General features: G+C 41.5%; 3 protein-coding genes across 3 annotated transcripts; 2 read left to right on the top strand and 1 right to left on the bottom strand.

Annotated features, from left to right (window-relative positions):
• Positions 1-2601: 2601 nt before the first annotated feature.
• SERLADRAFT_432332 (uncharacterized protein) lies at positions 2602-3168 on the top strand (the record flags this gene model as incomplete). Its single annotated transcript, XM_007312536.1, has 2 exons — positions 2602-2972; positions 3030-3168. 2 exons carry the CDS (start codon positions 2602-2604, stop codon positions 3166-3168), a joined length of 510 nt encoding a protein of 169 aa, XP_007312598.1.
• Positions 3169-8559: 5391 nt separating this feature from the next.
• Positions 8560-10590, bottom strand: SERLADRAFT_404767 (uncharacterized protein; the record flags this gene model as incomplete). The annotated part of the gene is made up of 6 exons (XM_007312535.1): positions 8560-8645; positions 8856-8931; positions 9598-9765; positions 9822-9913; positions 10505-10520; positions 10576-10590. 6 exons carry the CDS (start codon positions 10588-10590, stop codon positions 8560-8562), a joined length of 453 nt encoding a protein of 150 aa, XP_007312597.1.
• A 5724-nt stretch (positions 10591-16314) lies between these two features.
• Positions 16315-16869, top strand: SERLADRAFT_432329 (uncharacterized protein; the record flags this gene model as incomplete). The annotated part of the gene is made up of 3 exons (XM_007312534.1): positions 16315-16436; positions 16482-16520; positions 16590-16869. The coding sequence occupies 3 exons, from the start codon at positions 16315-16317 to the stop codon at positions 16867-16869; spliced, it is 441 nt and encodes a 146-aa protein (XP_007312596.1).
• Positions 16870-17372: the final 503 nt, after the last annotated feature.

The following is a 17372-nucleotide window of genomic DNA, read 5'->3' as shown; positions in this document are numbered from 1 at the left end:
TGCTGACCATGAATCCTCTACCTACACTCTAGACTTACCTAACTCACCCAAGGTCTTCCTGACCTTCCACATGTCTCTCCTTGAACCTCATCATGACAACGACGACAAAATCTTCCCTTCCCATGCTTTTGTTCAACCAGGCCCTGTTTTTACGGCTGATGGACAGCAAGTACATCTCATTGATCACATTATTGGCAAGTGCCACGTAGATTGTGGCAAACAATATTTGGTCTGATGGCTTGGCTTCCCCCCCAAGCATTACGAATGGATGAAATGTTCGGATCTCAAGGATTGTCAAGCTCTTGAGAATTGGCTCAAGAAGATGGCTGGGGAGGGTGTAAGCGAAGAGCTTACAACTCAATGACATTATAGGTCATAAATGTCAGAATACTCATTAGAATCCTATAGTACTATATAATCATGTCATCCACTACATTGTACAGTAGACTAGTTTTTTCCCCCTTGTTATCATATCTCGATTTCAATTCTGTCCTTCTCCTCTGTTAGTGTTTCCACCATTGGGTATCTTCCAATACAGTGCTATACAGTGGCAATATTTTGAGACATATGCTATATGAGCCATGATAGCACCTCTATGATACATGTGATTTACCTCTATTATAGTTTTTGTTCTGTGAAAATAGGAACACTCAGTTCAAGTTTTTTGGAACTAAATATGATGTATTAATCCTAACCTGTGAATATAGACACTTCAGTCACCCTCCAAATGAGGGCATTTAGGTTGAACATTGTGTGTAAAATTACCATCCTAAATGCCTATTTTTTTGGGCAAGTCTCATCCCTATGGGATAATCCCAAAGAAATGTCAGATGTCACAAAGTGTCAGGGGGGCTTGGACTGGTATTTCTGGACAGCATTCAAACAATATAAGTGACAACTACAAATGAAAATATAGTTAAGATTATTTGGAAGCATTAAATGCATTATTTTTGACCACCCTTAGAATGCGCTGGCATTTGCAAAATGATAGTATTTATGATCTAAATTTGTAACACCATAATATTATATCATTCATGTCCTTAGTATACTCCATTCAAAACATTTAATGGAGTAAAGGAAATTTAATTAAATTCTGTCAACTGTAAGGGTGCAAACATGAGATTTCCAGCTGGCTATCCTACATATATTGCATGGTGAATATACTAATAGCAGAACAACTTCCCTATATATTATGTAATCAATAGATTGTGGGCTCTGTTTATTTCTTTTATATTTTGTTAATTCTGTTGATTCTCTTTAATGACTTTGATGATTTTTTTTTAATTTGTTTTATTATGATTATTCTCATTATCTTGTTTATTTCTTTTAGTTTATTCCCTCTAAACCCTTCTAATTTCTTGTAATTTTATTTATTAATTCTATTGAGGTTGATGTGTGCGGCTTTCTTTTATTTGTAGATACAACACTCTGACACAGTGGAGCTGGTCACACGTGCTGTGCCCTATGACATCATCAGCCACTGCCTTCATCAACTGTATAGTACACATATACAAATAATCTGTAGATGTATATAAAACCCCAATAGATCAAGGAGACTCCTCAGCGAGCCCTCCTGTTGTTTACCCACAACTAACTCAGTCCTATCTTAAGGGGTAACCACTCCCACTCACTTCACTACTGCTTGTCTGAGTTGTGCACCAGAGTATACAAACTGTTGGTTGTAATATTAGGACTCACTCTCATTACTCTCTCACACTTTGTGCAAACCCAGACCACAAGGTTAAGTGGAAGCCTTTCAAATAGTAAGACTTGGGTGCCAGTCTGGTGTTGAGCATTTTCTAGCCAGCAAAAACCAAGTGTGTGCCCCAATCCTGCAGGTGAGCTCCTCAGAATGAGGTACTAGAGAGAATCAAACCAAACCATACACGGCCCCCAGTGTTAAGGAGAGTACTCTAGCTCAGCAGTTGGTGTAGAACCACTGTTGATTAGATTTAGATACAAAACTTCTTCTTTGTTTTCCTCTGACCAGGCCGGACACTTGCCTCCAACAGTCTGGAGAAGTGTTGACAACTTAACAAACAGACCACCCCCTGACAACTGTTCGGACCAGGGAAGAGGTAGATTTGCAAACAGCAAGCGGGGACCCCCAGTTACGTTTTTCTACATTTACAAACAGAACAAGTTGACATATCATCACAACCACAACCCAATGTCAACACTCTGTTGCACAACATGTGTGCACAGATTTTTTCATTGACCACACAGCTCAGCGAGCTTCAGACAAACCCCCCTGAAGCAGTTGGGAAATATTTAGCAAGAAGGTCAAGATCATCACTGACCCCAACACTTTTAAAGGAGACTGGGCTCAATTTGCTGAATGGTAGATCAAGCTCCAAATTTGGATCAAGGCAAACTGGGATGTGTTTGCCGATGATTTTGAAATAGCGACAGTAGTGCTGTTGAGACTAAAAGGACTTGTGGCGGGTCAATACGCCCAAGTGAGACTCTAAAAATATATACTGCTGGTCACTGGCCTACAATACTTGTGACGAGCTCAAAGTTGAAATTGAAAAATATTGCAAGCCACAAGCTGAGCGTGACTGGACACACTAGCAAATCTGTACCTTCAAGCAAGGCAACATGAGGACAGATGACTTTGTTACCCGGTTCCTGGCTCTCTCTATCCAAGGGGGCCTTGGAAATGAACACGCAGTAGAGCTGTTGGAGCACAATGTGTCACCAGCCATTGCACAACGGCTCTACATACAAGATATGTGGAATGAGAACCTTGCAGTAGCTGCTGAGGAAGTTTGGAAAATTGGTAGGGCCATAGAGCTCTACAATATGCAGTTCAGTGGCGGGTCCATCACCAAAAATAACTACTCCCAGAGGCACCCTGAGTCATCAAACCAAAATCATAATCACGCTCATGGGTTCAAATTGTTTGGGCTGCAGCCAGGACAGGGTGCTCTTATGAATATTGGTGTGGTCCAAGGCAGACAGATGCACAGGTTCAAGGACAACTATTACAACTGTGGTAAGGAGGGACACACGTCCTAAAACCGTAGAAATTGGGTGCAGGCTGCCGAACAAAAAAATAACCAAGGGCGCCAGGCACGCCAATTAGAAACAGAGAAGCCGGATGATCGGCTCAATTCATTGGCTGATCATTCATACAATGAAATCCGGGCCTTCTTCTATGATTAGCAGGTTGCTGAGATGAAGGCCCAGGGGAAAAAATTTGGAGCTTAGGTCACTTGGGTGCCTTTGCTCCTATTAACAATGAAGTAAACCACAACAAGGTGGCCCCTGCTCCGGGGTGTTGCACGAGCAATAAAAGAAAGGGGGTGGCTTGCCAATTTGTAAATAAATTTCTTAATTTATTATCAGAAGTATGTACTTGTATTAGAAAATGTGATTGTAATATGTATGATACTACCGCTGCACCAGCGTCTCCCTTAGAGCATGGCCCTGGGAAAACAAATACTAGGGTGCTTGATTCTGGTAAAAATAAAAATAAAAATATAGACAATACAAAAGTAGAAAAACATTTTTCTCTTGATGTTTCTTCTTTTTCTTCTTTTTCGCCACTTTCCAACGAATCCCAAGGTGTGTGTTGATGCGCACATATTTATTCCAAAGAGAGATGTGTTTAGATATTGGTGTGGAAGACCTTGCCCAGGGAATAGTACACCCAACCAGCACACTACTTGATTCAGGTGCTAATGGCATCTTTATAAATCAGGTCTGGGCAGAGCACTATTGATGATGAGAACTGTTGTTAGAAAACCACACACAAAACAAACTAACACACAATCCTCCCAGATTCCACGGAACTTGTATATGGGTTTTGCCTCCTAGAACAGTGGGTGCTCTGGCTGTTCGTGGGGTGGTATGTATGACAATCCTTCAAAGTAAAACCCAGAGATGTATGGGTGTGGGTTTTGAGGAGGAGGGATAGTTGAACTATAGAAGATAGGGGCTTTTTGAGATGAATATAGGATGAGCACTACCTTGCTAATCTTAGCACAAGGTAGGTTTGAGAATGACAAGATAACAAGGTTCCCAGTGATAGCGGGCTCCTGACGCACAAACTGTAGTGCTCAGAAGGACTCTAGTCGAAAGGGATGACAATCACTTTCGAAAGTGACAAGTGACGATGACAGCAGTTAACAGTAGTAACAGTGGGGAGTGTTGTGACCACACTGGATCACAAGTAGCAGAGTAGTGAACTTGAGATTTAGAGAAGAAGTCTGGATTGGATTTCTTGTTTTTTTTTTTTTTACAAGGTAGAATACAGGGGTTTATATAGTAAAAGAAAAGTAGGCTATGCACAGTATAGCTGTGCAAAAAGAATGAGAAAGAACATAAAGGAAGGAATGTACACTGATAAATCCTGCATAGGTAGTACAGGATAAGATTGTCAAAAAAAGGAAAAGAAAGGGATAGAACAATGAATGCTGTGAGTAATGTCACAGGTTTGTACAGCCATAAAGTAAAGTCCAATAGCAAAAAGAGAGCAGGAAAATCATGATGTCATGGGAAGATGCAGTAAAAAAAAGGGCAAGGCAAAACACTATCAGTATCAACACAGTTCCTTTATTATCAGTCAGGCATTCTAAAAAAATATGTGTCCATAAAAATGATTCAAAAATCAAAATAATTGCACTGCAAATGAATGTTCTGCTGAAAAAAAAGAAACTGGAGCCACCAGTCCACCACCTAGTCCAAATCTGATAGTTCCATGGCCTTACCAATGGACTGGTTGTGTTGGACCACCTGGACAAACAAGGGAGGGAGAGGAGTAGTTCCAATTTGGAACAAGTGAGTCCCAGGCAGCGTGTGGTAGGTGTAGCTGTAGCGAAGATGATGGATAGAAGATAAGTGTACCCAAGTGAATGGGACAGCAATGAACATGGGCAATGCAAGGGGATGAACCTTCTCCAGCTCAAAAACTACCCACCCACGCTCCAACCAGGCGAGATGAGCAACTGATGTTTTGATAGCATATGATGGCAGATTGACATCATGAAGATAGACCTGTTGCCCTATTTGGACCGGCCGCCGGGGCTTTGCTGATATCAGCAGTGGAATGTGGTAGTCGATGGATCGGTGACGAAGCGGATAAAAAGTGGTGACATTGGAAATGGTGGGGGAGCAACAAAGATGAGGAGGAGGAGGCTAGAGGTGACAAAGAGGTGGATTAGAATGGGGATCCAGAAACAACTGTCGGGTGAGAATAAAAAGGAGAGGAAGGGGCCCATGGTGGGGCTAGGCAAAGGAAAGGGAGTAAGGGAAACTATGAAGGCGAGGGCGCAATGCAATGTGTAGCCAGTGGCGACGCAAAAATTTGCCAAAATGCCGAAACACGGAAAGTACAGAATAGAAAGCAAAGGTGAGCGCAACTGGAATGCCTAATAGAGGTGGTGCTGATCAGCCACAAGATTGAAAAAGGCAATATTAATTACTATTCCACGTGGCACCGTGCCTATGTGGCGCAAAGGCAAGTCTTTTTGAATATTTGCTTTGTTATTGACACCTGTCTATGCTACCAATCAACTTTGGTGCATGACAGCGCAGAGGACTTCCCCTTGTAAAATTAGATGTATTTATTCCCGTCTATAACATTGACGGTACACTTAATGTGGGTGGCCACATTATGCACCAATGTTCCTTTGTTGTTGAGTATCAAGGACACAGGGAACAAGTCACTGCTGAAGTTACCCAACTAGGGAAGATTAATTTAATATTGGGCTGGATCAGGCTATTCAAGCATAATCCTGAGATCAACTGGCAAACAGGGGTTGTCACATTGTCATATTGCCCTCAGGAGTGTGATGACTTGGGTAAGCCGAGTCATGTCCATCAAACTGAGCTTGATGAAAGAATAAACACTGATTATGTTTATGCCAAACTCAGATCTTTGGATAAGATTGATGATGAGAATGATGAGGTGAAACCTGAGGAAGAGATTAAGAAGCTGGTACCTCCCGAGTACCATGACTTCTGGAAAGTCTTTTCAAAACATAAGTCAGAGTACTTCCCAGAGGCTAAGCCTTGGGACCATGCTATAGATTTGAAGGACACCTTCAAATTGAGAAAAGAACACATGATACCACTCTCTGCTCCAGAAAAAGATGAGGTATCAAGTTTTATAGATGAACAGCTTAGGAAGGGTTACATCAGACTTTCCAAAAGCCCTATGACGTCCCCGGTGTTCTTCATTCCTAAAAAAGATGGTAAAAAGTGTATGATTATGGACTATTGTTACTTGAATGAGTACATGGTGAAGAACGGGTATGCGCTGCCTTTGATCAGTCAGCTAGTAGACAAATTGGCTGGTGCGAAGATCTTGACAAAGATGAATCTTAGATGGGGGTACAATAATGTATGAATCAAAGAAGAAGATGCTTGTAAGGCCACATTCACGTGCCACCAAGGATCCTTTGAGCCATTTGTCATGTTCTTTGGGTTGGCCGATTCACCGGTGACCTTCCAGAGCATGATGAATGAGATCTTTGTGGATATGGAAAACTGCGTTGTCAATTTATTAATATTTATGAAGCCGGATGATGAGGCTGAGCACAACAGGATCATGCAAGAAATCCTTTAACACTTACAGGATCAGGACCTATTCATCAAACCCAAAAAATATAATTTTAAAGTAAAAAAAGTAGACTTCCTTGGTATGATAATTGGCCAGAACAGAATCAGGATGGATCCTGAGAAAGTTCAAGCTATATTAGGTTGGCCTAAACCTACTTGTGTCAAAGGAGTTAGGGTCTTCCTTGGCTTAGGCAATTCCTACCAAAGGTTTGTTGAAATGAGACCGTTGTACAACCTCACTAAAAAAGATATTGTTTGACACTGGGGCACCAAAGAACAGGAAGCTTTTGATAAGCTTAAACAGGCATTTACAACAGCGCCCATATTAGCATTTCCAGAATTAGACAAAGAGTTCTGATTTTGCTACTGAGGCTGTTTTGTCAATCAAATGCCCTGATGATCTTTGGGGGTCTTGTGTTTATTTATTGCATATTTTGTTGCACACAAAATGCAACTATCAAATATATGACAAGGAGATTCTGGCCATCATTAGAGCTCTAGAGCACTGGCGGCACTACTTAGAAGGTGCTAGGTATCAATTTGAAATTTAGACTGATCATAAAAATCTGCAGTATTTTATGATGGCCTGGGACTTGAACCAAAGACAGGCCCGCTATATGGTATACCTGTCTAGGTTTAATTATAAATTAATTCATAAGCCTGATACTTCTATGGGAAAAGTGGATGCTTTATCTAGAGGAGAGGATCATGCCAATGGCATCAAAGATGACAACAAGGGTGTCACCCTGATAGATCAATCCAGGGTTGCCAATGTTCAAATCAGGCAGGATTCCAATCTTCTAGAAGTCTTCAAGATGGAAATTTCATCAGAAGAGAAGGCGCGCCTTGATGGCAATAAACATTAGTAATGGGAAGACAGGCTCTTCCATTTTAAAAACAAAATCTATGTGCCTGAGTTAGCAAGGATCAAGGCAATAAATAGACATCACAATACTCCAGTGGCTAGGCACCCTGGGTGGCAACGAACCATGGAGTTGATCTCCAGATATTACATGTGGCCTGGCATGGTAAAAGACATACAGGAATATGTGAAATCCTGTTTGGAATGTGCCATGGCAAAAAACTCTCACCAACCGCTGGCCGGTAAACTTAGGCCGAATCCAATACCAGCTGGTCCCTGGCAGAATATATCAGTTAATTTCACAATGGATCTACCCAAGCCGAATGGGTATGATTCAGTAATGGTGGTAGTAGATCACTTCTCCAAAGAAGTGGTATTTATTCCCACAAACAAAACTAGCACAGCTGCTGGTATAGCAGACTTATTTAAAGATTTTGTATGGTCTACCCACGGATTACCGGAAACAGTTATCTCTGATAGGGGACCCCAATTCACTAGCAAATTTACAAAAAAACTTTGTTGGATGCTGGGCATCAAACCTAAATTATTAATGGTGTTCCATCCACAGACTTATGGACAAATGGAGAGGCTCAACCAAGAATTTAAGCAATACCTTTGTATATTTATTAATGACAGGCAGACAAATTGAGCCAAAAGATAGCCCACATCAGGAAAAATGGGGGTAGCTATATAGAGCAAATATAAAGCTACACATGCTTATAGGTACTTATAAAGTTGTCATAACTGTTAGACCTGTTATAGAACCTCTGGCATTTATATAGCCACATATAGGCTCTTATAGATGACCCAAAACTATTATAGGCTTTTATAGATGTTGGGGATCTTTTTCTACTTTTAGAGTCAAGTCAACTAATTATAGTTTTTGCCTAGGTTTTATGGTCTTTATAGAAAAAATAGCTGTAATATAAGTCTTATAGCTTTCACATTGTTTAATATGTACCTATCGATTGGATCAATTATTTAGACATTTATTGTCATTATAACTTCAAGGGTAATGCAAAAAATGCGTAATATCAAAAACAATATCAAAAATGCACAATATCATTAAAAAATTCAAACACTCTAGACTATGAATAGACTATGAATAGACTTTGCTACTAACAGAGTACTTATGATACCATAGGTTCCTCTAAAGCATCAAAGTCAATCCCATAATCTTTGTCTTGAGGTTTTTGATTAAGATATTGAAGATTGGCTGATTGTTTGTATATATATATATATATCGCATTAGCTAAGGGATAGGCAGTAGATATATACCACTTACAAAATGCTTTGGTAAAGATTATTCCTCATTTGAGTCACCCAACCAGGGCAACACTCCTGGAGTGTAGAGAGCTTCTCAAAGTAGAATCCCCATCTACTAATAAGATTAGACAGAACTATTTTAAATGTGATTGGAACTCACCTAGCTTTGAATATATTCTCAGAAAAATCTTGTACGCCTTACCACCACTATTATAGGCTCTAAGAGCACACTCAACCTAGTGGATAAGTAAGTAAATATTCAAGAGTAGGAAGAAGAAGTTATACCGCAGAGGCAACCAGTGCAAGTAGAGGCAGAGGAATACCTTTGAAAATATGTGCGTACCTAACTTTTCACCTTTTCTTCTAAACCATTGGTTCCTTATGAGATTCTTGAAAATAGGGTTTGAGAATGGCCTTTGCTTGTTATAGGTTCTTCCCTGATACCCATAAGTTGTAATACAATGGAAAATGTTACAATAACACAATTTTTGAACCTTTAAATTTCATTTTCCTCGTCAACTTTCTTTTGTAGTTTTCACACCCTGTGCCATGCGGCGCTTTCTATTATTGTTCAAAACTCCACTTCTTGCGCTGCACTGCCTTTTTCTTATTTTTGGATACAAGTTTCTCACACAGTGGAGCTGGTCACACGGGCTGTGCCCCATAACATTATCAGCCACTGCCTCCATCAACTGTACAGTACACATGTACAAACATACCTGTAGTAGTATATATACCCCAATAGATCAAGGAGACTCCTTAGCAAGTCCTCTTGTTGTTTACCCACAACTAACTCAGTCCTATCCTAAGGGTAACCACTCCCCTCACTACCTTTATAGCTTTGTCTGAGTTGTGCGCCAGAGTATCAAAACTTTGGTTGTTACAAAAAAAATAGTTCTTACTTTGATATCAAGGTCCCCATCAGTAAATGTGCATGTATTAATCAACCACCGAACAGCAAGTTTGATTTTTTCAGGAGATATATCCCCTGGGATACCATATGCACCATTGATCATGAGTCTGGCCTTGGCTACAACCTTTCCCCGTATTTGGGGCCCAGCAGGCCATACCTAGAAATTCAAGCAAGAGTTAAAACCAAATCACAGCAATGAAAGAATACACTCACGTAATCCATCATGAAGATTTTCAACACTTCATTTTCTTCAACCTCCCTTAATTTGGATTCAAAGCTGTTGCTAATCTTGGAGCTTTCAATGACTATTTGCCATGAGATATCAGACCATATATTAGAAGCAGGGATCCTTCATTTGTTGCAATATAAAGACACATTTGAGTATGGGCTTCTATAGCTAGCTGTGCCAAAGAAGGAGGGAAAAGAGCTAGTATAGGTTTGCACTTCCTAGGCATAGCAGAAGATGAAAATACACTAGCCATTGCTGTGCTTAATGTGCAACTGGAAGGTTGAATAGAAGGAGCTGTTAGTTTTGGTGATTCTGCACCTTTGTGCTACCTATATATTTTCATTCCTTTCTCTATCTATTCTTCTATCATTCACTATTGATTGTGTTCTCTATTATTTCGCCTTTGTGGCTGCTTTGTTTACCTTTGTTTACAAAACTTCGGACAGTACTGCAGAGTCCAATGCTTCCTATTCTTTAGTTACTCACATTGGACTCTAGGTACTGTATACCTGTCATACTCTCTAATAATCTAGTTACTCACATTGGACTCTAGTTCCAGTCCCTGATTGCTCTCAGCAAGTGGCTAGACACTTCCTTCAAGCTTTGTTCTTAATAGGAGCTGCAGATGGCAAGCAAGATGGTGTGCTAGTGCTTTCACCAATATTACCAGCTTGTTTGGCGTCCTATATACATATGTGAAGATGTTAACTTTTATTGAGAGTAGATAGATATACTCACTTTTCTGCCTTGCATCTGGGAATTATCGCCATCCTCCTCCTCTATACTTCTTATATAAAAGACAACTTTGATATACAAGATAAAGGAATTGTACCTTCTTGTTCACTATCCCCTCTAACAGTGTTCCTATACTCTTCTGTATCTGTATTGTCATCCCCACCCCACCCTCATCTTCATTTTCATTATTTATAGGCCTCCAGGATCTAGGTTGAGTTGAAGGTGGAGTCTGGACCATGTTACTATTATTCTCTTTATCCTGGTCATCTACTACCTCCCTCCTATGCCTACACTTCTGGGAGGGTGGCAGTGGGGCATCCTCCCCCTCATCCTCTTTATCAAGAGTATCAGCAGTACATTTCAGGATTTCCAAATAGCATTAGTAGAATATAATATTTTATGTGAGATTTAAAAAAACAAATACCTTGACGCTGTCTCTCCAAAAATGTTTTTTGAGCTGCTTTGCTGGCAGCCCTAGTTTGAGCTTTCCCAACTTCCTTAAGCCTCTCATACACCCCAGCATCTTATGTAACCTTACCCTTCTGATATTTGGTTTTACTGGAAGCAATTTTTTTAGCCAATGAACCTGCAATATGTGGGGAGGATTAAATCATCACATGTCAAATTTTGGCGTGGGAGCATCTGAAAGTGTACTAACTTCACAAAGAAAAGACGTGCAAAAAGCTAAGCTATATTCTGTTACAAAATTGGATGTTAAAAAAAAAAAAACAGCATGCAAAAGTTTTATGGTATGCACTGTTTGCTTTGATATTCCTTTGAACTAAATCTTAAATGGTCGTAGCTGAGCACACATGTTTGCAAGCGTGAAAAATGATGTGAACACAATTTATCCTATAAATCACCTCTCCCACCCTATAAAGAATGACCTCAAAAAAAGTTGTGTTCAAATATGGGAGAACCTTACACAATCATAGTGGTTGGATGGCTTTTACTCCTTCACTATACCACTATAATATCCATCCCAAAATGGTTAATTGAGGTCACCTCATTGGAAAAAACTCTTAACAACTTGGCATGCACTACCTACATCATTGATCAAGAAGTCAAAATCTGTTTAAGAGTTTAGACCACTGTGACAAGGTCATTAATGCATACAGTGACGTGTGATTGTGCAACACTGTAGCTTGTCAATGTAGAGGCACATGAACACATTGTAGACGAGGCAGCAAGCGGGCCTTAGGGGGGACACTTTTTTGGTGAGTGCCACTTTAAATTATCCAATATCACCCATATCCCTAGCTTATGCACATATTTTGGCACGGGTAAAAGAGGTTAGCACAGAAAGTAACAAGGAGTCATAGTGGTAGGGAGAAGGCATGGCAGGAAGGGGGAACAGTAGTGACAATAGTGGGCAAGGTGGGTAGCAAGAAGGCATGACAGGAAGGAGGGATAGTGCTGGCCATAGTGGGTGAGGAGGTAAAGACAGGGATATAGTATGGTGCTGGCAAGTGAGATTGTGATAAGTGTTGGAATGAAAGCATCAAACAAACATACCTTGTATTTGTGCACTCTAGTCTGATTTGTCTTCAGATGAAGAATCAATAGCCTTCATGTTCTTTTGTGACCCCCCATTCCTTCTACATTTCTATGGGGCACATCCCGCTCTTTCCCCGGCTGTACTCTGGCTACATTGCTGACCACCCCTGTTCTGCCTTTTATGTGGTTTCCCAGCATCTGAACACTTCTTTCTTTTCCTCTGTATAACCTCGCCTGCAAGCTGGCGCTCTTCCAGGTCCTTCTTATGTTCCTGAAGCTCATGTGCTGAGAGCTTGACCCAACAATAACTCCCGGTCTTCTGAGTATTGTAGAGCTTTCGGGTTTCTGCTACAGTGCCAATAGCTGATGGATTAACAAATGGCACACCTGCTGGCCAGCCCACAATTCTAATGCCATGTGTAGCAACCATGGCCATATCATAGTTCTTATACACCATCTTAACCTTATGTTTCAATTTCCTATCTAGTGTATCAGTAGGGGGCTCAATAGATATGCAAAGTAATGTACACAGCCCACTTCTGTGACAACACCAACAAGACACAGTCTTGGGGCACTGGAGCACAACCACAACAACAAATCAATAGAGGAAAGGAAGTGCACAACCCATTAAGAGAGGGAACTTGTTATACTAATGTTGGTAGACACTAGAAGAGGACTCACTGAGTCCCTCCCCATGCATTGCTCCAGTATATATACTAAAATACACGAGGTACTGTATAGTTGTAAATAAAGTTCAAAGTCTGATGTCTAGCATGTGACTGGTCACATAACAGGTCTAGACACTGGTCAGGTGATGTGTCACATGATTGGCCATGTGACTATAAAAAGTCTGCAATGTAAAGTAAACTCAATGGTCATGTGATCAGTCACATGACTTGAAAAAAGAAAAGTAAAAGTACAAAAGTGAAGTATAAGTAGGTGCTGGTATGTCAATTGTAACAACTTCTGCAGAATTGAATACCTAGAAGACTATAAGGAGACAGAACAGCAAAGGTAAGGAAACATACTTTGATTGCGTGAACATGCCCATTGCTCAAACAGTATTGCAATTTTGTTCAGATTTCTCTCAATGATGTCCTCCCAGACATTATCACTTCTGTATTGTGTTGGTGCCCCAGTATTGTATATGTGGCCTCTTGTGGAAAGGATGTCTGTGTGCCCCGTTTTGTAAGGCAACATTATCAAACTAAGGCCAAAAAATCAGTAAAATGCAACATAATATGAAATAACACACCTCCTTTCCAATCCTGTCAGCAGTCAGTATCATGTCTTGTACTGCTGCTGCATTAGTTGGCTACTAGTGGTTTTAACTTCATGCAAATCAAGTAAGTGACTCTGAAGCTGGTTGTGCTCTTCTTCTCTTCAGCTAAGGAGTAGGTTACACTGCCCACCAAATTCTGTATGTCTTAAAGTTTCTTCCCACCAATAGGCAAGTCTAGCAGGGAAATTTAGGCTTGATGTAAATTAATACAAGTCTATGTATATCTATCATTGATGCTAAAAAGAACAACAGTCAGTGTGTCCATCCATCACATGCAACTTTACGCATCTACCATTACACATCCATGATTTCCCTTGTATGTTAGTGTTTTTGGTGGATGAGGGTCATGAAACAGAGCACTTATAGTCTAACTTCTGTTGTAGAACATAGCAAGGACACTGTTAGTGAATTTCAAGAGTACTGACAAAATCACACACCTCTGGTTCGCACACGCATCTGTATGTGATGTGGTCAGACCCTCGTAAATTTCTAATAGAGCGGAAAGGAGCTTGTCAGTAAGATTCAAGAATACCGACAAAAGTTAATTACCTGGCTCACCCATGAAATCCAAAGGCCCTGTAAACATACCAGTCAGTGAACTAAGTAATGGGTCAGATATATATATACCAGCACAAAGTTAGCTGCCAGTGACAATGTGGCCTTGTTGAGGCTTACTAGTATTGTCACCTTGATTGAACACTAATGGGGTGAGAGTGTGAGGTCCAGTATGACAATCACTGTAACAAGGATCATCACAATAATCACACATTTGCCAAATCTTGAGATGCTAGGTCAACTTAGTGTCATGCCAGCATGGAAATGTCAAATGTCATACAAGGTATGTGCTATGCTATTTTACATGTTGTAATATTCCTGATTGCTGTTAGCTTCTTGTAAGTCTTCACTGTCAAAGTCTATATCCTACATGCTAGTGGATAGTACTCTTGGAGCGTACTCGTCCAATTTCAATTCAAAAAACCTGACCTCCAATGTCACAGCCACAATCATCTCATATAACCTCAAAGTGATGCCCACTAGTTCACTCGCCTCAGTACTGGACAGGTAGGAGAGGATGAATTCTTTGATTTTCTTCAAAGGATCCCTTTTTTTGCATGCATGATAATTGCATGTCAACAGCTCATACTTGATCCCTAGCGGCCCTCAGTTTTCAGCTCCATTCAACTCTTCCTTGAAGCACCTATTCCAGTTATTTTGAGGTCCCCAGCCCATCTTCCACTCCCTAACAACATAATCTAGTCCAACCAGCTTCTTGAGAACCTGTGCATTTTGCAGCTGTAAAGTCTCATCTGTTGGGTCAACAATCTCCTGGTGAGATTGAACATCATTTTTTGTAGGTGATCTAGTGCTGAGTTTATTGGGTTTAATGTCTTTGTGAGTATCCTTACATTTCCTGGGTATCAGAGGTATGCCTATTGTTTCATTGTTCTGATAATATTCAAGCTAACATACTTTGCTCGATTTCTACATAGTAATTAGACATAGTTCCAGAATTCTGAAGAGGACAAATTCTCAAGTCTGAACTCCCAAATCTTTGGTATTTTTGGGATTACGCTCCTTGTGTTTGGCCATTTGGCATAACCCTGTACCCCACCTCCACATGGTACTCTGGACATCCACTCCAACACTCCTGCACCAAACTGCTAGTCCGCCATGCATTTCCTCCACACATTCTCATTTCCTCATAGACTCTGTAGTTTAGACTTTATGGTACACTCCTCCCACATATGATTTCTGCTTGCTAGATAATTGTCCACATGGAACTCTGTACCTACATTACAAGTTACTTCTTACAAACTCCTATTCCTCTGATAGTATATAAGTTGTAACTCCTGTACTCCATTCCTGCAGTTCAAATATCAACTAGTTCCCCTCACCTTTATTCAAGTCCCCTTCTAAGTTTTCTGGTCCTTGTTACAATAACACAATTTTTGGACCTTTAAATTTCATTCTCCTCTTCAACTTTCTTTTGTAGTTTTCACACCCTTGCTATGTGGCACTTTCCATTATTGTTCAAACTCCACTTCTCACGCTGTACTGCCTTTTCTATTTTTGGATATAAGTTTCTCACAAAGTAGAGCTGGTCACACGGGCTGTGCCTCATGACATCATCAGCCACTGCCTCCATCAACTGTACAGTACACATGTACAAACAAACTGTAGTAGTACATGTACCCCAATAGATCAAGGAGACTCCTCAGCGAGTCCTCCTGTTGTTTACCCACAACTAACTTAAAGGGTAACCACTCCCCTCACCTCTTTATAGCTTTGTCTGAGTTGTGTGCCAGAGTATACAAACTTTTGGTCGTTACACCAATGAACCTAGATGGCTCTGAATCAGCTCCAGGAGGCTGTACAACAAGTGCACCTCCTGCCCACCCAGTTCACCCAGTCTCAACCAAGACCAGTGCTGTGACCAAGAGCCACAGGATGGGCAATGACGATGATGCAGACACATTGCCATCTCGATATAAGCATTGCAAGCAGTGTTGCAAATGCTGTGACAGACATGTCACAACACATCCACCACCAACACCACAGCTACAACCACTTCCTCCAGCAACCCCAGCACCTCCGCCAACATCACCACCACCATTTCCCTCAACCGACCCCAATTGTTCAAATGTGCCGCCACATTGACAATGCAACCACACAAACAAGCACCACAAGAAGGAGGCAGTCAGAGGATGACAAAGAGCTAGGGCCAGAAAGCGGGGGAGGAGGCAGACTCAGAAGCAGCAAGGTAATCCTGCTGCAGCTGCATCCACCCCCTATCCTTCTGCTCCATGCCCCCTGCACATTACCCGCTTGAGCAGACAGCAAGGACAACGCAGTTTGCGTCATTTGCGTTGCTGCTGTAATGGCAGTGTGCCACCGAGTGAATACACACGCGCCAGTGTCAATGTTGATGCTGGAGTGTGTGCAAGCCCCACTGCTGGGATCTCATGCAATTGCGCAATGTCCTCAGGGACCTCCCTGGTCCCAAGGCTCAGGCAGTTGTTGAGTTGATGACTGCTTCGTCCACCCCCATTCCCCGCTCTCTGCTTGCTCGCACATCAAGCAGGCAGTGAGAATGACGTGATTTGCGTTGTTCATGCTCCTACTTCAATAGCAGTGGCACCCCACCTGTGTGTGCAGGCATTTCCATCTCGTGCGCCATGCACAAGATGTTGTCTGCATGGCAACAACAACATTTTTTGCATTGTCCATGCCTATGCAGGGACTTTCATAGTCCCTGTTCCGAGGCTGAAACAATGACTACCTCACTCTCCACCCTACCGCCTCTCTCTTTTTGCACCACACAGCTGCAAAAACAAAGGCGCAAACAACGCAATTTGTGTCATCTACGTGTTGTTTCTACAGTGCAAGGTCTCACTGCACCCGGTGCAGCAAAAGATCCTGAGGCTCCACCCTCAGGCCATTTTCATTTGCCTGACTCTCCCCCTCTACACCATGCACGAGAGGGAGTGGCTTATGCTGTGAAGGGACAGAGCAAATGATGTAACCTGTGTTGTTTGCAGGTTGCTTCAATAGTGCATGCCCCTGCTGCATGTGTTGCAATGGAAGGGCCTGGGGTTAAGGCCCTAGGCCACCATTTTCCCTTATCATCTCTGCACTTTGTATGAGAGGGGATTACTTGCACTGCAAAGCTCAGTGCCCCATGTCAAGTTACCAATGCTTGGCAACTAGCCCTATGCCAGCAGGTACTGGCATTATACCTGTGCTTATGGAGCATATTTTTGCATCTGTGGATGCAGTTTTCCTGTCCAAACACAGAATTCAGTTTTCAGGGGGCATATAGGGAGGTACTCACTACCTCAGAGAACCATCCATGGATGGGCCTAGAGGCGGACCCGTAAGCAATGAGTGAGTGAGTGAGGGAAAGCAAGGGAGAGGAGAGAGTAGGGACAGATAATTTTTTCTCTTTCTCTTGTATAACTTCTACTGACTCGATTTCTAAGTTTCTTTTCTTTTCTTTTACTGTCTTTATTTTCAAGACTTT

This window comes from Serpula lacrymans (assembly GCF_000218685.1).
Source record: "Serpula lacrymans var. lacrymans S7.9 unplaced genomic scaffold SERLAscaffold_1, whole genome shotgun sequence".
NCBI classification, from domain to species: Eukaryota; Fungi; Basidiomycota; class Agaricomycetes; order Boletales; family Serpulaceae; genus Serpula; species Serpula lacrymans.
The sequence above is the reverse complement of the archived record's forward strand: the minus strand, read 5'-3'. Positions and strand labels throughout refer to the sequence as shown.